Raw genomic sequence first — 24,646 nt, forward strand, 5'->3', positions numbered from 1 at the left:
TTAACTCCCATACTTAGCATCTCAGATTCATTAGGATGGAACCTCAAAATGAGCTTTACAATTTTCAGATTATAACTAGTAACAAACAAAATTTTACATCTAATCAGGTCCTAAGAATAACACAATTAAATCCCTCTGTCAAAGAGTACGGACAGAGGCCAAAGTATACTTTCATGCTGGGAATTGTAACTGAAACCAACAAGATTGCTTTACAAATAGATATGGCTAGGATCAGGTCACACATATGCTTTGGGATACAACTTAAGCTATGTGTAGAATGCTTAACTCTCTGGACATGGTTCATACACTCCCCCAAAGCTGCTCATCCGTGTTTCTGTGTCCAGTCCAGCTCATTTGCACTGTAATGTGCAATGATTGCTGCCGTATACACAGTACCCCACAGGGGGATACAGATTCTGATTTGATGGAAAGGAATGAGCAGGCATGCTCCTCAGATTATTCTCTTTTTTGACACCAGAAGCAAGGAGACAGCGAGTGGAGCTTGTCTACAACTGCAGCACTGCTTCATGAATGAAAGTTCGCACAGTTCTTTCCCCCCTTGACATAGGAAGGTCCAAAATGCCATTTAGAATAATTGCAAAACACGAATAATTATACCACAGTGGCTGTTGGTTGTTTTTTGAAAAAGGAACCAATGTACTAAGAGGGTAAACTTAAACATTCTTCTTGAATGCGGGAATACCATTTCCAAGTAAAATTAGTTTAGTGTAGTGGGCAGAAGTCAATATTCATCAGGGAGACTGGGGTTCAAATGCCGGCTGAGCCATAAAACTTGCAGTCTCAGCTTCACCTCTTTCATTGGGTTCAGAGGACAAAATGGGTTGCTCTGCCTATTTCACCCTGAAAACATCTGAGGAAGGCAAATTACTTTAAAAGTAATAATCTTAAAACTTAAAACTTTTCTCCCTATGCTTAGTTAGAGCTGTAGCTGAACCCTGCCATTTCAGAATGGAATAAAGCCCAAATGCAGCACATTTTCTTCTCTCTTTCTCTGCCATCTCAAACAAATAATAATGTACAGTACAATGCATACATGAAGATTTCGTTAGCTACAATTACACGTAAGTGGCTCCCTATCATATGAAAACTTACAGCACAGTGTTTTTTCACATGGGGCTTTTTCGGTGAGGGGGCGGGGCTTGTTATTGCACAGAAGAATCTCTGGAAGGAAAATGTCACGCGGAACACGGTCCTGTGCTTGCAAGATTAAACTGCAACAAGAACCCTTTCCAGCAAGTTCAAACAACTGGCTTCACAAATTTTTGCCAGATAGGCCCTATCTAAACAATTTGTCTAGAGACAGCTATTTGATTAAAAGGATCCCATTGAGAATTGTTAGGCAAATAACAGTAAGTTTCAGACAGCGCTGCTTAACAAGCAAACCATCGTCAAACTTTCTGATGGTGTCACGGAGTTAAGTGGCACTTAACCAGGTGTTTAAAAGGTGTAATGCTCTGAGCCCTCCATCTTTTAAAATAAAGAAAGTGGCAATGATGGATGTTAATGAGTGCCACATTGAGTCTTTATTCAGCACTGCTACCTATTTTAGTCCAAGTCTTTTTAGACTTTATTAAGTGTCCCATTCTCTCTAGAAGGACAATAAGCTGCTTAGCAGTGGGCCCAAATTAAGAGTCTTCTATTGTACAGCAAAGGGAATGGAGTATAATAGCCATAATGTTGTAAGGACAGAAAAGTGCTTTACTGATAATAAGCCAAGTGCTATTCTGGCTCACCTCAGCCCTTATATGTCTGAACTGGGCTTGAGTCCAATTATATTGATCGCTAATGATGTGAGGGCAAGTTTACCACACATTTTGTGGTACAACCCCTTGCCGGGATTGTAGAATAATGAGCGGGCCATGAAACACAGCGCGTTTCAGAAGTTTTAAAGTGAAAATATTTCACGTCTGCAAGGTTAATAAAAGGTAGTATAAAAATATAGCATCAATCTGATTAGCCAGAACCTAAGCCTTGAATGCAAATGTTACTGGTGTATTTTATCAATCTCCTTTCTGTCCTACCCTGTTTTTATATACACCCTTGCCAGCCTGGTACGCTTCAGATGTTTTGAATTAGAAGTCCCATCAGCCACAGTCAGCACATGTCTTATATAGCTAGAAAGTTCAATTAAAATGTTTTTTTTAAAATACAAATATCATTATTCCTTATAAGCTGCAAACATCACATGCTAAGAGAAAATTATTGAAAAATAAAGAAATCATTCGCAGATTAAACAAATTTGATAGAAGCATACCTGAAGGCCTTATCTGGGATCTTTAAAAGCCGTTTGCAAGTACTGTACTCAATAGCTTGCATTTCAAGCTTTAATTCAAAAACAAAGCCAAGTCCGACCAACGTTACCAAATATGTGAAAAACCTTTGAGCGCTTTACAACTCATCATTGAGGAAGATGTTAGGCAAAGCAAGGGGTGAGAGGACATTTTCTGACACATAAGCATAATTAAGTAAGCAGCAAAATATAAATCTCAGAAAAAGTTTTCTGTTGAAATCTGTTCTCTTGTGAATTTATATGGGCACCATGATAAAAGCAGCAGCACATGGCAAGGCAATCAACAGGGCAGATTCTGTTGTTGTTGTTGTTAATTTCTATACCACCGTTCATCCTCGTACCATAGGGTGGTTTACAATATAAAAATACAAAAATGCCATAGTAACAAACCAAAACAAACAAAAACGCCATAGTAATAAACAAAAACAACAACCCCACACAAAGTTTAGAAGGCCATAAGATGGTTTAATTAGCCTAGAGCCTGGGAGAAGAGAAATGTTTTTGCCTGCCGCCTAAAGATATGCAATGAAGGTCCCAGGCAAGCCCTCTTGGGGAGAGCATTCCACAAGCAGGGAGCCACTGCAAAAATAATATTTTAAAAAAGGCCTATTCTTGTGTTGCCACCCTCCGGACCTCTCATGAAGAAGGCACACAAAGAAAGGTCTCTGGTGTTGGTTGCATGGTCCAGATCGGTTCATATGTGTGATGGGACGATGAGCTGCTTGTGCGTAAAATGCAAGTCCCTCAGAGTTTGATCAGGCTTTCAAACCTCTGCCTGTGACGGACCCCCTCCAGCATGGCTGCGTCAATCACTAGTAGAATCCGAAAGTGGCTGCTTTCGGAAACGTTTCCAACATAAAAGCTCCTTAACGGAAACACGTCGTCTGGCCTCTCGGCGTGACAGTTTCCGTCGAGGTGTGGGTGTCCCTATAGGAGGTCCTGAGACCTCCCCACTGGTTTCGCTTGAAGCGTCTCTGAGCCATCCCTCCGACTCACTTTCCCTTGGAGTTCTTGCTCGCCCTCTACTGGTTCCCTCTTCCGCTGCTACTGCTCTCTCACCCTCAGTGAGCCTTTGCGCCTCCGGCGCTTTAGATGTCAGTTCCCTGACATCCACCTCCCCTCCAGGGCCCCCTTCACCCCCTCCCGTCTCCTCTCCTACTGGCGGTGAGGAGGTAAAACCCTTGAAAGAACCTCCCTCATCTTCCGACGTCGCGAACACTTCCTTCCACTTGTTGCTGTTCCTACTCTCTAGGTACTCTTCGTCATCAGAGTCCACTCCCTCTTCCAACTCCGACTCCGCGAACCCTTCCATTTCCTCTTCCTCATCGGTGGTGCCGAAATACTCCCTCCTAAACCTTGCTATCGGCTGAGGTTTCCTCGGGAACCTTTGATGGAACGTTTCTGTTAAAACCTCGTCATTGACTTCCTGCGCACTTACCCAGGTGTTTTCTGACTCCGGTTCCCCTTCCCACGCCACTAAATACTCCACCTGATTTCCCTTCCACCTGGAATCGAGGATTTCCGCTACATGGTTGCGGCGTTCCCTCTCTTCCAAGGCTGGTCCCCTGACGTGCTCCCCTTCACCTCCTCCCCTGTATGGTGACAGTAACGACCTGTGGAACACTGGGTGCAATTTCATGTGATTGGGTAATCGGAGTTTGAAAGCTACCGGGTTGACCTGCTGAATCACCTCAAAGGGTCCCAATCTTCTGGGCCTCAGTTTCTTACAACCCCCTTTGAACGGCAACCCTTGGGTTGACAACCACACTTGATCCCCCACCCTTATGGTTTCACCTTCCCTTCTGTTCTTGTCTGCCTGCTTCTTATATTGTGCCTTAGCCCTTTCTAAGTTGAGCTGGAGCTGCTGATGGATGGCTTCCATCTCTTCTACAAAATGTTCAGCCGCTGGGACGCTCCATCTCTCCCCTCCTTCCCCTGGAAATGCCCTGGGGTGACACCCGTAATTAGCCAAAAAGGGACTCATCCCTGTGGACACATTCTCCGCATTATTGTAGGCAAATTCTGCCAACGCCAACTTTTCGACCCAATCGTTCTCTCTGTCATTGACATAACACCTAAGATATTGTTGAAGAATGCCATTTGCCCTTTCCGCCTGCCCGTTGGTTTCAGGGTGCCGGGCAGTTGAAAAATTGACTTCCACGTGTAACAAGCTCATGAGCTTCCTCCAGAACCTGGAAGTAAATTGTTTGCCTCGATCTGAGATCACCCTCGAGGGAGCCCCGTGCAACCTAAAGATATGTTCCACAAACAACTTCGCCGTTTCTTCCGCTGTGACTGCATGTGAGCATGCTACAAAGTGGCACATCTTAGTTAACAGGTCTACTACTACCATGATGGCTGTTTTCCCCTTGGACCTTGGCAGATCCGTCATAAAATCTATTGATATCGCTTCCCAAGGCCGTTCTGGTGTGGGTAAAGGTTCTAATAACCCTGCCGGCGCCCTTCTTTCCCCTTTGGCTCGCTGACATTGGTCACACCCTCTTACATACTCCCTTACATCTTCCCTCACCTTAGGCCACCAAAATTCCCTGGTAACCAACCACATGGTCTTGTGTTGCCCAAAATGTCCCGCCGTGGGGCTATCATGCAACTGCTTGAGTACTCTCCCCCTCAATTCACCTTCGGGTATATACAGTGCCCCTTTGTAATACAATGCCCCATTTCTTTCCTCAAAACCTCCGGGGCTCTCGCCCTCCCCCCTGAGACCTCTGAGCTTATCCTGGGCATATTCATCATTTTCCGTTTCCTCCACCAGTTCTCGTTGCCCCACCATCGCCGCCCCACACACCCAGCGGTCCTCCGGGATGACATGTCTCTCTTCGATCACCCCCTCCCCTTCCCAATATTCTGGTTTGCGTGAGAGCGCGTCCGCCCTGACGTTTTCTGGGCCTGGCACATAACAAATCTCAAAGTTAAATTTGGAGAATTCCTGTGGCCATCTCACTTGTCGTTGGTTGAGCACTCGAGCTGTTCTCCAATACTCTAAATTTTTGTGGTCGGTGCACACTTGCACCTTGTGTTGTGCCCCAATTAATAAATGTCTCCACCTCCGGAATGCTTCGTGAATGGCAAGTAGTTCCCTGTCATACACCGTGTAATTCCTCTCGGACTTATTCAGCTTCCGCGAGAAGAAGGCACACGGTCTCCACTCCGACGCACTCCTCCCCGGTTGAAGAAGGACCGCCCCTACCGCCCGGTCGGATGCATCGGTTTCCACTCTCATGGGTTTTCGTAAATCCACATGCAGAAGTTGTTCTTCCGAGGCGAAAGCCCTTTTCAGTTCTTCAAAGGCTCGATCCGCCTCTGCCGTCCAAACAAATTTCTTCTTGCTGCTGAGACAGTCGGTGATGGGCGCCGTCAAGTGGGCAAAGTTCTTGATGAACTTCCGATAAAAGTTCCCAAATCCCAAGAATCTTTGCACGTCCTTCTTGGTCTTCGGTGTCTTCCATTCCAGTACCGCTTGGACCTTGCCTGGATCCATGGCCAATCCCTTGTCTGACAAGCGGTACCCCAGGAATTCCACCTCCTTGGTATGAAACTGGCACTTCTCCAGTTTCACCCACAGCTGGTTGGCTTGCAGCCTGCCCAACACTTCTCGAACGTCCCTCACATGCTGTTCCTCATCTTCCGAATACACCAACACGTCGTCTAAAAAGGCCACACAATTCTTGTAGAGCAAAGGTCCCAGAACGTGGTTTATAAAAGCTTGAAAACACGCGGAGCCCCCTTGTAGACCGAAGGGCATAACGAGGTATTCAAAGGCTCCCAACGGGGTAAACATGGTGGTCTTCCATTCATCTCCCTTCCTTATGCGTATCAGATTGTACGCCCCCCGCAGGTCCAGTTTTGTAAAAATCTTTCCCTTCCTTACTCTGGTCAAAATGTCATCAATTCGGGGCATAGGGAAAGCCAGGGGCTCCGACACTGCATTGAGGGCCCTGAAGTCACACACCAGTCTCGGTTTGTCTGTGTTCTTTTTGTCCACAAAGAACACTGGGCTGCCCCCCACCGCTCGGGACTCTCTGATGAAACCTCGCTTCAAGTTTTTGTCAATGAACTCCCTCAGCTCCTGCATCTCCCTGTCTGACATGGCGTACAGCTTGCCTACTGGGAGTTGGGCCCCTGGGAGTAGGTTGATTTGACAGTCAAAGGGTCTATGCGGTGGCAGTTTGTCTGCTTCCCTTTCGCTGAATACGTTGCTCAGATCTGCGTATTGCGGGGGCACCTTCCCTTTGTCCATCACTTCCATCCCCGCTAGGGTGACTCTGTCTCCTCCCGAAACCTTCCCCTCCTTGCAGTGTTCTAGGCAATGCGCTGACCCAAAGGAGACCACCCTCTGATGCCAGCCCACTAGCGGATCGTGTAGCGCCAGCCAGCTCATCCCCAAAATGATGGGCGCTCCTCCCAGGATGGCCACATTAAACGCTATCTGTTCGGTGTGCCTTGCCACTCTCATTATCATCGGGACAGTCTGTTGGCTAACTTCTCCCCCCAACAGCTCTCTGCCGTCAATCGTAGTCACCTGCAAGGGGTTACTTAAAGGGATAGTCTGTATCTGGTGCTCAGCTGCAAACTCCTTACTCATGAAATTACAGGAGCTGCCTGAATCCAAAAGCGCCTTGACCTTTAGTGGGTGTCCGTTTGGCAGTTCTAGTAACACCTCTATCACTAAAGCGGGTCTGGGGGGTTCTGGCATGGGCACTTTCATTGCTCTTTGGCCTGGCTGCTGTGCCCCAACGGTGGCAGCCAGGCGTTGGCTTTTACTTGCTCCTTGCCTTCCTCTTCCTTTCCCCCAACAGCTCCTGCCATCCCTTGCCATTCCTTTCTTTGTGGGCAAACTCTGGCAAAGTGCCCTGGCTGTTGGCAGAGATAACATCTCTTGGCGCTCTTTCCCTCCTTTTTCCGCCCTTCACTGGGATTTGAAACTGCGCGCGCCCGCGCTGTTCCAACTTCCATCGGCTCTGCCGGCGGGAAAGGTGGCTCTGGAATGTCTGGAATGCGGAACTCCCTCCAACGGTCTCCTTTCCCTTCCCGCTTTTCCATAGCCCTCGCCTCCTGGCGCGCTCCTATGGCCAGCGCAGATTTGGTTAACTGGTCCATAGACTCCGCCCTGGGGCCCCGGGAAAGCTCATCTTTGACGGTTGAAGAAAGCCCCTCTTCGAAAAGCATTTGGATGGGCTCCGCCGATAGGTCCCACCCCAATTTGTGAATCAACATGGTAAATTCAGTCCAGTACTCACGGACAGATCTGCTTCCTTGCTGGCAAGCCATTAACTGCCTTCGCACCACCCCCTGCTCAATATCGCTGGAAAACATCAGGTCCATGGCACGAAAAAACTTCCTCGTGTCCTTTAAGATCTCATTATTCGCTGCCATCAGGGGTCTAACCCAATCTTTCGCCCCGGATTCGAGATGGCCAATCACATACGCCACTCGCGATTCCTCATCGGGGAAGTCATCAAACTGCAAGTTTAGAGCGTATTGCATCTCTGTTCTAAAGGCATGATAGTTCCTGGGATCCCCCCCGAATTTCTGCACCAATCCTGGCACCTTTCTGGCGAGCGGGGTGGTTTTCTCCTTTCCCTTTTCTGCATCCTGAGCCCTCCTCTCCTCAAGCCTCGCCGTTTGCAGCGCCAACTGGATCTCCAACGCCCTGTACCTTTCTTCCAGGCTTGGACCTCCTCCAGCTGCTCCTGCTTCCCCGGTTCCGGCTGGATTGCTCATGATGCTTCTCCCTGCACAAGCTGGCTTTCGGAGTCTTTCGGATTGCTGTGATGGGACGATGAGCTGCTTGTGCGTAAAATGCAAGTCCCTCAGAGTTTGATCAGGCTTTCAAACCTCTGCCTGTGACGGAGCCCCTCCAGCATGGCTGCGTCAATCACTAGTAGAATCCGAAAGTGGCTGCTTTCGGAAACGTTTCCAACATAAAAGCTCCTTAACGGAAACACGTCGTCTGGCCTCTCGGCGTGACAGTTTCCGTCGAGGTGTGGGTGTCCCTATAGGAGGTCCTGAGACCTCCCCACTGGTTTCGCTTGAAGCGTCTCTGAGCCATCCCTCCGACTCACTTTCCCTTGGAGTTCTTGCTCGCCCTCTACTGGTTCCCTCTTCCGCTGCTACTGCTCTCTCACCCTCAGTGAGCCTTTGCGCCTCCGGCGCTTTAGATGTCAGTTCCCTGACAATATGGAAAAAGGCGGGCCTTGAAATATTGCGGTCCTGAGCTGTTTAAGGCTTCGTAGGTCAAAACCAGCACTCTGAATAGGCAACAGATGGTCTTTCTAAAAGGGTTCTTTCTAAAACATTAATTATCTACTAGGAGGGAGACCAGGAGGGTGGTTGGACTCAAGCATGTATGCCCCAATCTTTCCCATTCAACAAGTAACCAATGTTGCTGTGGATTTAAGACTAGTGTGGAGGAAAGACAGAAAATTCCTAGCCCTCAACATGCCAAACATCAGACCAGCGCTAAGAAAAGCTTCTGTGCTCCAGCCCTTGCCAGTCATTCTCTTAGAAGCAAAGGGGCAGCAAGAGGCACACAGTTTCCAGTCTGAAAGCATAATAATCAGTTCCCATGTTGATTCAATATAGTCAACCTAATGCAAGCAAACTGAACTGGTGAACCCCTGTTCAATGAGTTCCATTTCACCATACTCAAAGAGCAAACTTTTATTCATCTGCCTCTGAAAGAAAGCAAAATGTATTTTTACCTGAGTCTCTATTCCTTGCTCCAGCAACCGCTTAGCCTGGTTTTCGACCTCCAGTCGAGCTCTTGCCATAAAAAGCAGTTCGTTTTCAATTACTTCTATTCCAGAGAGATCCACTCCTTGGGAAAGGTAATCTATAAAAACAACAGCATTTTTACATATTATTAGAAAATTCAAACAGCAACGATAATGAGAAACATTAAATCTGCTATGTATTGTTTCCCATTGCATTTTCCTGCATAGAACCTGACATCAGTATGCATTGCCAGGGTTTATTCTGAAAGGAATGGAAGAAAAGCCGCTCATCAGTATGTGAATATCCCAACAGCAAAAATTGTGCACTTATTTATCAGCTTTTCACTAAGAAAAGGCACTGTAAGTAAGTGTCCCAATGGTAGTACAGATCCATTCACAGAAGGGATGTTTTAACCAGCCACACTAGTTTATCCATTGCCTTGTGCAGGCATAGGCAAACTCGGCCCTCCAGATGTTTTGGGACTACAAGTCACATGATCCCTAGCTAACATCATCATCATAAATTTTATTGCACTAGCCAAAGGCCATGGCATCATTCACAAAGGGAGCAAAAAGGAAAGCAACAATAACCATAAAAACACCAGGCACTTGCAGATACAATAAACCACGATCACTCTCCTAAAAATTATTTGCTGCATACGATAGAATAGCAAGGGCTTCTCAGGTAGAATGCGCCAGCTTAAATGTCCGAATCACCTTTGCAATTGACCGCTATTTTATCCCTAGCTAACAGGACCAGTGGGACACGGGTGGCACTGTGGGTTAAACCACAGAGCCTAGGACTTGCCGATCAGAAGGGCGGCGGTTCGAATCCCCGCGATGGGGTGAGCTCCCGTTGCTCGGTCCCAGCTCCTGCCCACCTAGCAGTTCGAAAGCATGTCAAAGTGCAAGTAGATAAATAGGTACCACTCCGGCGGGAAGGTAAACGGCTTTTCCATGCGCTGCTCTGGTTCGCCAGAAGCGGCTTAGTCATGCTGGCCACATGACCCAGAAGCTGTACCCTTGGCCAATAAAGCGAGATGAGCGCCGCAACCCCAGAGTCGGTCACGACTGGACCTAGTGGTCAGGGGTCCCTTTACCTTTAACAGGACCAGTGGTCAAGGATGATGGGAATTGTAGTCCCAAAACATCTGGAGGGCCGAGTTTGCCTATGCCTGGCCTTGCGGGACATCTTCGAGAGAAGAAAAGGCTAAGCAGTAAACCCTACACAAATTCAAAGTGGATGGAAAAGGTTCCTCGCCCCAGTATATGGGAAATGAAAACAATTTTAATTTAAATGTCCATGCAGTAATATGAATCAGAAGCGTCCTGGCAGGTGCAAATCATGATGCATGTTGACTTGACCTGCAGTCTTGCAGCTGTTGTAATGCATGCTCAAATCCCACTGAAAAACCACCTTGTCTTACACATGTTAAACTGTCACACAACTGCAATCAATGTTCTAGAATGAAAAACAGCAACATCCTTATCTTTGGCTGAATCATTGTAAATGTTACTAGCACCTTGTACATGCCAAGTTTCTTTGTTAGAGACATTTTTTAAAAAAGGTTCCTTCAATAAACAATTCCATATTCATGTTTTAAAAGGTCTCTCGTAAAAACAGCACAACCTCGTCTGCTAAGCTCCCACAAGATTTTATTTATTTTGATGCATCAGGGCTTGCTTTTGTCCAGAAAAATAAATGGCCATAAATGCAAAAAGATTCAGAGTGGTACCTTGAGAAAACTCTTTTTTAAAAATAATAATAATTTTTATCAAGTTTCCAATTTTACATTTCAAAATAAACATTTTACAAACATTAAGATATCCAGTGACCTCCCTTCTTCTCCGTCATGGTTCATTTTACATATCATACTTTGCTGCATATTTTACTGTTACCATTCAAATCAGTTTTCCACTTTTACATCCATCAAAAATTTTTTAATCTGTTGAATTTATCTTAGTGCTGCCAGTGTTTTCAGCTGTATACAGTTATTTTCCATATATTCAATAAATGTTTTCCACTCTTTAAATATATGTTCTTCTTGCTCTCTTATTCTGGGTGTTAAATCTGCAAGTTCTGCATATTCTGTCAATTTAAGTTGCCAAGCCTCTTTAGTTGGGACCTCGCTCACTTTCCCTTTGGGGGATAACAGAACACGGGCCTTGGTTGTTGCATACACAAATAACCTTTTCTGACACCTAGGAATTTCAGTCTGGGTTATTCCCAACAAAAAAGACCCTGGTGTTTTGTTTAAAGTAGTTTTAAACATTTTTTTCAACTCATAATAAATCATTTCCCAATATACCTTTACCTTTTCACATGTCCACCACATGTGAAAAAAGGCTCCATCTACTTCTTTACACTTCCAGCACATATCTGATTCTGTTTTATAAATCTTAGCCAACCTACTCAGAATTAAATACCATCTATAAATCATTTTCAAATAGTTCTTTTTCAATGAATAACATGAAGTAAATTTCAGGTCGCGTTTCCAAAGTTTCTCCCAGAGGTTAAGATCCATATTGTGTCCTATATCTATTGCCCAATGTGTTACTGAAGCTTTAACAACCTCGTCTTTTGTTTCCCATTCTAATAAAAAATAATACATTTTAGAAAGGGGTTTATCCTTATTTTGTAAGGGTTTTTTTCAAATTGTGAGTTTTAGAAATCCATTCTTTCTATCTAATTCAAACATGCTGTATATCTGGTGATATTGCAACCAATCCGTAACTTGACTCCTTAAGTTTTCCATTGATTTCAGTCTGGTTCCACCCCCCTAACATCCAGCAGTTCCCAATGCCTATCCATATTAACTCTCTTAGTTGTAATTGCTTCAATGGGAGATAGCCACAAAGGTGTTTTTATTTCCAGCAGATTTTTATATTTCTCCCAGACTCTATACAGATTATTCCTAAGAATGTGGTTCATAAAACTCTTATGGGTTTTAGCCTTCCAGTACCAAAGACATGCATGCCAGCCAAATTTTAAATCATGACCTTTCTAAGTCTAAAATGTCTGCATTGCCCAATACAATCCATTCTTTTAACCAACAGAAACAAGTTGCCTCATAATACAATTGCAAATGTGGCAAGGCAAAGCCTCCTCTTTCTTTTGTATCTGTCATAATTTTATGTTTAATTATTGGCTTTTTCACCTGCCAGATGAATTTAGAGACATTTTTTCCCATCCTCTGATGCAGCTTAAATTATTTACAACTAGGACTGTTTGGAATAAAAACAGCATCCTGGGGAATATATTCATTTTAATGGCTGAAATTCTACCTAACAGGGTGAGTTTCATTTCCCCCCGTATCTCCAACTCCTTCTTAACCTCTTTCCACAGTTTAATATAACGCACTGTGAGAAATTCCATACCCAATTCTCCACTTTGATTCTAGATGGAAATATTACGATCCAGCATTTGGAGCATGAAAATAATTTCCTCTTGCTCAACACTGCTTAAATGGACGATAACTGAATATTGCCTGTTGCTTTAAAGGCACTGAAATACATCATAGGAGATACGAGTAAATAGCCTTTACACTGGAGACAGTGAGTAGCACCTCTCTGCAGAAACATGTTACAGCTACATTTCTTCATACTGCAGATAATATTCTTCACACCATAATATGCCATTAAAAATATATTAGTCACTCCATCTGTGCCTTCCCCGAATATTAAAACTGTGTACTTCACCAGACGGAATAAACTTCAAAATTTGTGTCACTTTCTGCAAATAGATAGTGTGCCTCTACAACCACAACAAAACCATAATCTGCCTCCCAATCAATGCCTTCTACTGGGGGTGGGGTAGACACCAATCACCATATATTTTCAGTATTAAAGGAAGTGTAATGTGTGTGTGTGTATGTGTCCTGAGTACATCCTGCCCCAGGAGTAGAAATGGCTGATAATTTAATTCTTTATTAATAATAATAATAAATTTTATTTATACCCCGCCCTCTCTAGCTAAGACCGGGCTCAGGGCAGCTAACAACCAATAATAAAAACAAGTTGATTGAAATACAACTTAAAAAAACAAGATTAAAATACAACATTAAAACATTAAAATGCAGCCTCATCACAGGAGGAGAAAGGAAAAAAGAAAGAGGGGGAGGGAATCAAATTGATTCCAAGCCAAAGGCCAGGCGGAACAACTCTGTCTTACAGGCCCTGCGGAAAGAAATCAGATCCCGCAGGGCCCTGGTCTCATGAGACAGAGCATTCCACCAGGCCGGAGCCAGTGATGAAAAGGCCCTGACTCTGGTTGAAGCTAATCTAACTCCCTTAGGGCCCGGGACCACTAGGGTATTGCTATTTATGGACCTTGAGGCTCTCCGTGGGGCATACCAGGAGAGGCGGTCCCGTAGGTACGAGGGTCCTAGGCCGTGAAGGGCTTTAAAGGTCAAAAGCAGCACCTTAAATCTGACCCTGTACTCCACCGGGAGCCAGTGCAGCTGGAAAAGAACTGGGTGAATCTGCTCCCATGGCAGAGACCCCGTGAGGAGCCTCGCTGCAGCATTCTGCACCCGCTGGAGTTTCTGGGACAGCTTCAAGGGCAGCCCCGCGTAGAGCGAATTACAGTAGTCAAGCCTGGAAGTGATCGTCGCATGGATCACTGTGGCCAGGTCGGGGCGGGAAAGGTAAGGGACCAACTGCTTGATGTGGCGAAGGTGGTTTATTGACAAAGCACACACTTACAGGAGCTCCTAAGGTGCACAGAATATGCGCGCACACTTCTGGCAACTAAGTAGCTGGCAGCCCCTCGCCAGGCTTGCGATCCGAGCTAGATTGTTGGTGCAACAGTATAACCAAGCTTCCATCCAAACTTAAGTACCCTCCTCTGATGCATAGCTGTCAACCGTCCCTTATTTGGCGGGAAAGTTCCTTGTCCCAGCGCTGTGTCCCACTGCTGTCCCTTATTGATGATGTCCTTTAAATTTCCTGGGTTTCAAAGGAAGCAGCTCCTCTCCCTCCCTCCCTGCCGGCCAGGGAGGAGGGAGGCTCCAACTGTGTTGCTTGGTTGCGTTGCTCACCCAATAAGGAGTCTAAGAACGACTGGGGGGTGGAGCTTGCATGCCTTGTGCCGATCAAATAGGCCGTGTTGCCTGGGGACTCGCCTTTGCTCAGTGCTTCCCAGCAGAGAGGTGACGGTGGTTTTCCTTGCTGCATCCCCTTTGCCGGGTTGCTGCACTGTGGGAACGACCGCTTGAGGCTTTGTTTGGCTGCTGGCTAGGCTTTCTGCCTTTGGCTTGGAGGGGCTCAGAAGTTGAACATACCTGTGCTCTGAAAATCCCTTATTTTGGCTGCTGATCCCTTATTTCCGAGGCTGCTGGTCCCTTATTTTCAAATCTGTGTTGACAGCTATGCTCTGATGATGGCCTGCACAAGCAACCTGAAACTTCTCCTACACAGAAGTCATAGCTGTCAATGTTTCACTTATTCCAAATAGGATTCCTCGCAAGAAAAGGGAAAAGTTGACGGCTATGACAGAAGTTGCCACTGTGCCTGTCTCTTCAAGCCCCTCCTGATTCTGGGGGACAATGAGGGGACGGGACAGAGGGGATCCTGCCCCAACTCTTCTCGGGCACTGCCTCCTCCTTCTCCTCCACTTCTGACAAGCCCTGCCCTTCCTCCAGTCTCGGCTCCTGCCCCACGCCATCTCCTCCTGCCCATACTACTCCCCTTCCTCCAGCCCTGGCTTCTGCCTCATGAGAGGCACAAAACCCCATAAATCACTGCCCCCTATCCCCTGGGTCAGCATCTGGCCATGCAACCTCTGCCAGACACTCCTCAGCAAAGAGAGAAAGCAAAGATCTAAGATTTCTGCCTTCCTTTCTGAAGACCTAATAGGAACATAAGAAAAGCTTGCTGGATCAGGCCAAGGGCCCCTTTAGTCCAGCATTCTGGTCTCAAAGCAGCCACCCAGAGGCCTGTGGGAAGCCTGCATGTTGGACATCATCATGGTTTTATTATTTATATCCCACCCATCTGGCTGGGTTACCCCAGGCAGTTTCCAACACATATAAAAACAGAATACAACACCAAATATTAACAACTTCCTGGTCTGTTTATTTTTTTGCAGTGCAGTTTATTTAGGGTTTCACTGCAAAATCTTCTGATGAACTGAAGATGAGAAAAATAAAGTAAATGACTAAAAACAATGACTTGAAGTATCCCATACTAGACTCCACACTGCACATCTTGCATTCTGCCGGGCTTGCATTGTGAATGCTGGTTTTCACTGAAATCACGGGTGCGAGCTTAAAACTATGACAACTGACATTTCTTTTGCACTTTGGGGACAGAGGTTGAGCTCCGACAGAACTTGTTGGCACGAATTCCTTGTTTCATAAGCACAAGGAAATCAACTTCTCATCTCTCACTGACAAAATCAAATTGTCACACGTCTCGTATTCTTACGGTATGAAGTGACGAACAGACCAACTTGTTTAAATGGGGCCAGGGTGAAGAATGGCAGAACAGAGCTACTGAGCTGCCACCATCCTGATGCTCACACCAGCTAGGCGAGAAGACGTTCTTTTGATGTTTGAACTCCAGGATGGCACAAAAAAGAGGCCCATCTCAGGGAGATGGACCAGCTTTGGATCCAGGGGGGTCAATGATTGGGCTCTGCTCTACCCTGTGTCCCTCTGGTTACGAACTTAATTCATTCCGGAGGTCCGCTCTTAAGCTGAAACCGTTATTATCCTTTGCTAATGGGGCTTCCCTCTGCGTGTGATTTCCATTCGCATGCTGGGGCAAAGTTTGCAACCAGGAGCAGCTACATCCGGGTTAGCGGAGCTCGTAACCTGAAGCGTTCGTAACCAGAGGTACCACTGTATTGCATGTTGAGAGTCAAATGCACGTGCGAGCAGTATTATGAAGACCAGATTGAAATGCATAATAGCTTTCGTTTATACAGGCATCTAATTATATGGAGAATTTGAATTATAGCTAGCAAGTTAATGATTTGTTATTTATGCATTAGGTCATCAAATGCCGCTTCATCATAAAATACTTTTTATGATACTCACAGAACAGGAAAGCATTATCAATAAAAGCAGCTAATGCTTTTGAAATAGTTGTTCTGGTTTCCATGACTGAACATTTCACTGGAAACAAGGGCATTCTAATACCAGCTCTCCCCTCCCACCAACTCATCCTGTGGCTTTGGCATGTCACTCCTCTCCTCCTTGGTTGTTGAAGGAGTTCTGTCTTTAAAACAGGAAGGGCCTATGGTGCACTACAGCAAACAAATAAGAAGGATGTTCAGGGCTAGAGATTAAAGCAAAATATGAACAATAAGGACAAACCCATAGAGCCTCAGCCTTGATGGTTTCTTCCCAACTTTGGAATCCCACACTCCTTGAGGTTCAAATCAGGTAGGAATTCAGGAGAAATGTGTATTGCAGAATTAGGGTACAGCTTTCAGGATGCTGTAAGTGTGCTGGTCCTAGCAGCAGCCACCTTTTAAGAGCATCAGAGGTTGCATCTCCAGGTTTGCCCAGACCAGGAGCCCTCTTAGACTACTCATCTTCTACCCATCATGTATGTGTCCAGGTAGGCCAGAAAAAAAATCAAGGAAAAATACCCTGTTCAACAGGTAACTTCTAAAGGTTGTGTGTGGCCTCTCTTCAGCTGCCCATCAAAATTTCCAAAACACCTCGCCAATCCTGGAGAAGTAGTACTGGCGGTTGAAAAAAAGCAGTTCTCTTAAAACGTAAATAAGGCATGGCATCACGTTTGTTGTAGAACATTCACTTTGTTCTGCAAGCTGAGTAATAAGATCCCCCCCCTTTTGTTTAATTCTATTTTGGTATGCACAAATAAAAGTATCCAGCTTCAGTTTAACTGACCTTGAAACATTTTCAGGAATGTTTAAAACAACCAGCTTTCTAATGAAAGGGACATCTAATCTAAATTCATTCCTAAAGGAACACATCCAATAAGACACTGCCTGAGATTTATTCCAGTGGCCTTTGCAGCCTGAAAGCTCCAGGTTAAGGGAGCTAAGGGAGCTGGGCATGTTTAGCCTGGAGAAGAGGAGGTTAAGGGGTGATATGATAGCCATGTTCAAATATATAAAAGGATGTCACATAGAGGAGGGAGAAAGGTTGTTTTCTGCTGCTCCAGAGAAGCGGACACGGAGCAATGGATCCAAACTACAAGAAAGAAGATTCCACCTAAACATTAGGAAGAACTTCCTGACAGGAAGAGCTGTTCGACAGTGGAATTTGCTGCCAAGGAGTGTGGTGGAGTCTCCTTCTTTGGAGGTCTTTAAGCAGAGGCTTGACAACCATATGTCAGGAGTGCTCTGATGGTGTTTCTTGCTTGGCAGGGGGTTGGACTCGATGGCCCTTGTGGTCTCTTCCAACTCTATGATTCTATGAAGTTATCTAGCAGTAATTTAGGGGAAGTTTCCTGAAAAAAGAAGGCATCAGCAACATATAAGGGCAATTTTAAAAAATGGATTGCCAGATTTTTCTGGTCATGTATTTGGAGGGTTGCCTGGTGATGCAGATTAATATCAGCAACACTGCCAAACACCACCCATGGTTGTCTGGGGAAGGTGTGGAACCTCTAGCCATGATTGGAGGGTGATTTGTAAAGTAAGTGTACCTGGGAGGATTCACTCTGCTGGTAAGCCAAAACTGTAGATGGTATCTGTGAAGGAATTCACAACAGAATCTATTAAAAGCCTTTTATGAACCCAGCGGGAACGCGGGTGGTGCTGTGGGTTAAACTACAGAGCCTAGGACTTGCCGATCAGAAGGTCGGCGGTTCGAATCCCCGCAACAGGGTGAGCTCCCGTTGCTCGGTCCCTGCTCCTGCCAACCTGGCAGTTCGAAAGCACTTCAAAGTACAAGTAGATAAATAGGTACCGCTCCTGCGGGAAGGTAAATGGCGTTTCCATGCGCTGCTCTGGTTCACCAGAAGCAGCTTACTCATGCTGGCCACATTACCTGGAAGCTGTACGCCAGCTCCCTTGGCCAATAAAGTGAGATGAGCACAGCAACCCCAGAGTTGGGCACGACTGGACCTAATGGTCAGGGGTCCCTTTACCTTTACAAACCCAGCAATGGTACCTGTGGAGAAACCTCTTGTTCTGCCACTGCTGTCATATTCAGAAGCAGCCTATAACTGTTTGCCCTTTGACACTCCACACCTAAGTCCTACCCAAGCAGGGTGCAGCATGATAGTGGTTCATATACGTAAAAAAAAATTGCTACATGGAATTGCTTAACACCTAAACTGAGGAGATAATTCAACTCTAACTTGCACCTCCATATGGTTTCCAGAGCAGAGAGATACATGCCTCATTCATTCTCTTGGGCTCTCAGAAATTGTCAAATCTCCCAGCAATAGGGACAAGACTTCTGATTACTTCTTCTTCTTTTTTTTTAACATTCTGTACAATAGCCACCAGGACCAAGGTTTTCCCCAGCCCTATTAGCTTTATGCTCTGTTCTATTTTTAGATGTGTTAAGGAAGATCTCAAAAGAAACTGCGCTGCGCTTCAGACAGATGAGAAAGTTCAGACTGACAAGGAGAATCTCCTTGGAAGAAAATCCATTGTTGTCCCTTCTTTTAAGATATTGTCCCCTTTGTATGGGTCTGAATAAAACTGCTTAAACAGATTACGTCTTCCTCTGTGTTGGACGCAGATAAAAATGAGTTCCTGTTTCCCAACAGATCTGTATTTGTAATTTGGTAGGTTCAATTCTTTTTTTAAAATACATTTTTATTAATTTTAGCATACAAATTATAAAACGTACCACACACATTATTACAAATACACTCTTTTTGGACTTCCATCAGCACCTCCGATGATCTTCCGTCTTAACCTCTTTTTATGCATTACTTAATTTTATATTCTCTTTACCTCTCTTAACGTATCATCTCCCCTTTTCCATTTTTACAATGTTTCCAACAATACTCCTCACAGAACTTCTTGCAAACCTACAAACGTCGTCTGATCATCACAAATACTTTTCATATAGCTCATAAACTTACTCCAGTCTTCAGGAAATTTCTGGTCCTGCCGGTTTCGGACCCTTCCTGTTACGTTTGTCTAATTCTGCAATTCAATTCAATATGTATTGAAATGTCCTTTATACGACGGGCCAAGAAAAAAAAAGTATTGGGAAATATTCGGTCTAAATTAACAACCTATTCTGACCAAGACCATCATTAGTTTTTTATCAGAAGATCTTCACCTTTTTGTGACCCATAGAACAGGTCTGTCTGCTTTAGCTGCAAGGAAATACTGGGTGAAAAAAAAGGGGGGAAATATCAGGATGCCTAGGGGGGAGCTTCTTAAACTGATAATAGAACTTTTAGGGATTTTGTTGTATTGCGATACTTTTTAAAATAGCATTATTTTATTTCATTGTAATTTGTTTAACAGAAATTGTATACAGAAGCTACTTGAAAGTTACCAAGGCAATTTCTAGTATAAAAGTTGGCTGCTGATAATAATGATGAGGACGTTAGCTTGCCCTGCAGTCAGTTTGTTTACGGCAAAATTACTTGGAAACAGTTCATTTTTGGGTCAATGGTATTCACCTAGGCCAGGGGTCAGCAACCTTTTTCAGCCGTGGGCCGGTCCACTGTCCCTCAGACCATGTTGTAGGCCAGACTATTTTTTGGGGGGGTGAACGAGTTCCTATGCCCCACAAATAACCCAGAGATGCATTTTAAATAAAAGGACACATTCTACTCATGTAAAAACACACGGTCTGCGGGCCAGGTTGAGAAGACAATTGGGCCACATCCGGCCCACGGGCCTTAGGTTGCCTACCCCTGACCCAGGCCACGTTTGATTTCTCCATTCTGATACAAAAAGCTCTTTAGCCCTAGTTTTCTCCTAGGAAAAAGGAAAGTAAATTATGTATCGCCATCAATGGTAATAGCCAGGGAATCAGTCATTCAGCACTGGAAATTCCTGAACGCACAACATCACAGTATGAAGACATGCAGCAATGATGTATTGAAGTGTCATAGAGGTTTTTTGGCTCCACAGCAATGTTTCCCAGGTCAACAGATAGAAGCATCAGAACACAGGCAGAAATTAGAATGGGCCTTACAGATGCTTGCAGAGTCTGCCTGCCAATGGGAATCTGGAGACAGTTTTCCAGGCACTGTGACAAAAAGATGCCGTCTCTATTAATAAGAAGCAACTGAGACAACCTAAGTGCCCAGATTTCACATGGACAAGTGCACGATAGGCCACGTAACAGATCTGGTTCTACACAGCAAATCTTTGTTTAGGAGTAAATCCATAACTTAATCATCTCTCTTTTGAGACTGTAATATTTTGATACTTATAGGAAAGTATGGTATCCCCTTACTTGGCTAGACATCAGAACCAAAAGCTTGACCTAAATCTTTTGTAACCAATTTTCATTTGGTTTTGGCACTTGTTTTGTGTAAGGAATCAATGTCAACTCTCTTTTTATGGATATCTTAGTAGTTGCTTGTAGGCTGGAAAAAGCTTTCACGTTCCTTGTTAAATTTTTAAGGAGGAGCCTTCTTATGTTGCAAGAGGGTTAAATGCTGTATCAGAACATTATGGGCCCAGGATGTTTACTCATCCAATTTTATTCTGTAGCATGCACCCAAGTGCAATTCTTTATTACCCAGTGACTCTTCTGATTCTCTGCAAAAGAAAAGAAACCTGAAATCTAAATTTATATGAAAGTACAAAACCAAAGATTGGGGGGAAAAAACAAAAATTAAAACAAAACTCAGAGTAGAAACACCCCCAGAACTGAGGGTCCCATTCACTCTCCTATGACACAGGTTGGCCTCATGGAAAAGTCTTGCCTATAATAGCATTGCTTACTTCTACACAGAAGATTCCAGCGGGCACCAAAGAATCAATGCATTGCAACCTATTAGTATCATAATGCTCTCAACAAGACAAGGGAAATGGGGAGAGAGAAGCAAAGATGGATAGCTACCCGACCTCACTCTCCGACCCTTCTGTCAAGCATCTGTATCAGATACCAGATCTAACCCTTAGACTGAAAGAGAAAAGTCAGAAGGAACACTCACATGCTATCATACTAATCTGCAAGTAATGTCTTACATTGCTGAAAACAGCATTTTCACATTTACATTACATTCCTTTTTACATGCATGAATATTGTAGGCTAAAGCAGGCTTCTTCAACCTTGGACCTCCAGATGTTTTGAGACTGCAATTCCCATCATCCCTAACCACTGGTCCTGCTAGCTAGGGATCATGGGAGTTGTAGGCCAAAAACATCTGGAGGGCCGAGGTTGAGGAAGCCTGCGCTTAAAGCAAGATGTAGCAAACTCCAGAGTTAGAAGCATTCATAATCCACAGTCTGGGAAATGAACAAGACTTTAGGTCTCTTAGGGGAAAGGTATTTTGGTAATTAAAATCACAAATTTCGTGATGTGCTAACGCTAAACAGCTTTTTAAACCCAACAGCGGAGTTGCTGCTTAATGATCTATACACATTTTAAAGCAACATTTCAAAAAGGTAGTTACATAACAGGCTTAGCCGGAGGAGATAAAACCAACATCCACACAGCAGGTTGTGCAGCAAAAAACTCAGTTTTCTGAGTTGACAACTATCCCTCGCCTCCCCCCCAAAAAAACTTGCCACTTTGTCCTTCCACTTACCACAGTCATAGCCTCAAATTCTACACAGTGACACTTTTGAAGTCTGCAGTGGAAGGGGTGGGGAGGTTAAGTGAAAAACAAAAAGATGACACTGAAAAATAATCTACTAGCAACAAACTGTATTAAATTTCAGTTTTGAACTAGTGGTAGGAAATACTTCTGACTGTGTGAGGCAAGGGCATCCAATTTTCTACAATTCCCCCAACTGCAGCCATCCGTGCACCCCGTGAAGCTATTCCTAACAATTAGCAGACACCCCCCCCCCAGAACAGAATGGGATATGGCACAAGTGGGGGTCTGTTTAAAGTCTAAGGGTGGCATTCCCTTCTGGCCAGGGGAGAGCAGAGCCAAGGACAAAAGTGACAGGAGAGATCAATGGATGCAAGTGCAGTATGTTAGTTTCTACACACACACACACACACACAATGTGCCCCACTCTATCCTCCATCTGGGCAATCGAGGGGCACAGGAAAAAACACTTCAGAGGGGTACAAACCAGGGCTAGTGAGGGGTGAGAAGGTGGGAAGGAAAGGTGGCCAGAGGAGAGTTGAGAGGATCAGACAGAAAGGCCTGGAGGACCACATGTGGGCTGAGTGGCCGCCCTGAGTGGAAAAGCTTTCTGCTAAAAGGACCACTGGATATAATCCACTGTTCACAAGCTTACATTTCCATGAGCAGTACCGCTTCTAATAGATAACTGCATTATTCTGAGATCTTACTAGTGACAGGTTGCCAAAATTCTGCATATTTCCGGATGAGAGTGTTCATTCACTTGGGGGGCAGCTATTGTTGCTATGGGTTCCCGGAAGTTTGGGATTTGTACACAAAACACAGTACTGTGCCCTTCCCTACCTCAATAACACCTTTGCTTCAGAAAGTGTATAGTGTCTGTTGGAAATACGAGAGAGGAAGGACATCCAATGCTCTTCTATAATGTGTTTTTATATTGTGATTTTATGTTGTTGTTGATGATTATGACACCTTTTGGCTGTTGTCCACTAATGATGAGCTACAAAACCAACATCCCAAATATTGCCCCGTTTTTGGTCTTTTTTATTTATTTAAACAATGCCGTGGGCTTCATCCCGCTAGTGTGCTTTTGACAAATCTCTTTACCTTGCAAACTGCCCCTGCAGGAGCTTTCGTGACAGGAAAAAGGGTGAATATTATTTCCCCTAGGATGGCTATGGAGACTGTCTAAATTGCCATCTAGTCAAGGCTACCACTAGCCTAAAAGGAAAATCAAACTTAAACCACTAATGCTACGATTCCATTATTATGAAAGTGGCTTAAAATAAGATAAAAGTCACTAATTACTGAACTTTTTCCAATCTGTTATCCACTGTGGAATTTTCCACAAATAATGGGCTGATTGGAACTGTAAGAACTTCACACTTTACAGCTTAGCTTACTTAGAAGATTCAGGTTTTTGAAGCCTGTGCACCACAATTTACTTCTGCTCTCAGGTGATGACACATTGAATCATGGGTTAAATCAATAAGGTGGCTTGACAGAGCCCTGGGGAAGTAGCTCTTACTTGCAACTCCCCAATTTCTTCCTTCCTTCTGGGTGCGGGTTGCAGTTTGGGTAAAGGAAAAATAAACATTGCCGCTTCTGGCCAGCTGGGGCTTCAAAGTTCATGGAGCTATCATTTCTCACAGCGCCAGACATAGTATGTTTCTCTCTCTCTCCCCACCTCAAAAGCTACTTGATTTGTGTGGGATCTTTGGCACTATGGACCAACAAGAGCCCAATCAGTCTTACTGTGACAAGCTCCATATAAAGTGCATATTCTTTATGATTACAGAGCAGTTCTGATACTAAAAAATACAAGTATCTTTAAAAAAAAATAAGGTACTCTTGAATGTTTTGATGAAATCTATTGTGATTGACTGAGTCACATGTTTCTCTTGTTGAATTTCAAAGCAACGACAAACCTAGACAGCATCTTAAAAAGCAGAGACATCACCTTGCCAACAAAGGTCCATATAGTTTAAGCCATGGTTTTTCCAGTAGTGATGTATGGAAGTGAGAGCTGGACCATAAAGAAGGTTGATCGCCGAAGAATGGATGCTTTTGAATTAGGTGCTGGAGGAGACTCTTGAGAGTCCCATGGACTGCAAGAAGATCAAACCTCTCCATTCTTAAGGAAATCAGCCCCGAGTGTGCACTGGAAGGACAGATGCTAAAGCTGAGGCTCCAAGACTTTGGCCACCTCATGAGAAGAGAAGACTCCCTGGAAAAGACCCTGATGTTGGGAAAGATGGAGGGCACAAGGAGAAGGAGACGACAGAGGACGAGATGGTTGGACAATGTTCTTGAAGCTACCAGCATGAGTCTGACCAAACTGTAGGAGGCAGTGGAAGACAGGAGTGCCTGGTGTGCTCTGGTCCATGGGGTCACGAAGAGTCGGACACGACTAAACAACAACAACTATAGCGTAGACTAGTAGGTCAACTACTGCATCCAGCCAAGGTGCAAGGTAGGGTATAGTCTTTCTTCCTTTCTTTCTCTGGGAGCTCCAGGCTCTTCTCTGGGAATTGAAATGAATTAGGATCCAGCAGATCATAATTCAAGGCCCTATTCTGGCTACTGCTGGCAGTGGTAACATTTGATCTTTTCCCCTTTCCATGGCTGCAGCGAGCAAACCACTCATCGGTGGAGGCAGAAAGAGGTCAGGAGACAGGTACACCTGCTATATCCTTACCTGCTGCAGCACCAAGGATTCGGGACTAGGTCTGCAATGCCCAGTGTGGAGAACATGCTTTGCGCACCTAAGGTAGCTGGTGTAGTAGGGCTGATATAATCCTCTTCTTAAGACCTTGAAGAGCCATTGCCTGTCTGAGCAGAAAATACTGGGCTAGATGGAGCTATGGGTTGACTCAGTATAAAGCGGGTTGAGGCACATTTTGTTTATATTTATTAGTGACTTCATAAA

General features: G+C 44.7%; 1 protein-coding gene across 3 annotated transcripts in view; it reads right to left on the reverse strand.

The window, feature by feature from the left end:
- The window catches only part of COG5 (component of oligomeric golgi complex 5), a 170,493-nt gene that overhangs the window by 82,875 nt on the left and 62,972 nt on the right, over positions 1–24,646 (reverse strand). For all 3 annotated transcript variants that reach the window (XM_081927685.1, XM_081927686.1, XM_081927684.1), the window contains exon 7: positions 9,037–9,167. In XM_081927685.1, the coding sequence (XP_081783811.1) occupies positions 9,037–9,167 (131 nt within the window). The remainder of the gene's footprint in view (positions 1–9,036; positions 9,168–24,646) is intronic.

This window comes from Podarcis melisellensis, assembly GCF_964234715.1.
Source record: "Podarcis melisellensis genome assembly, chromosome: 10".
Classification (NCBI taxonomy): Eukaryota; Metazoa; Chordata; class Lepidosauria; order Squamata; family Lacertidae; genus Podarcis; species Podarcis melisellensis.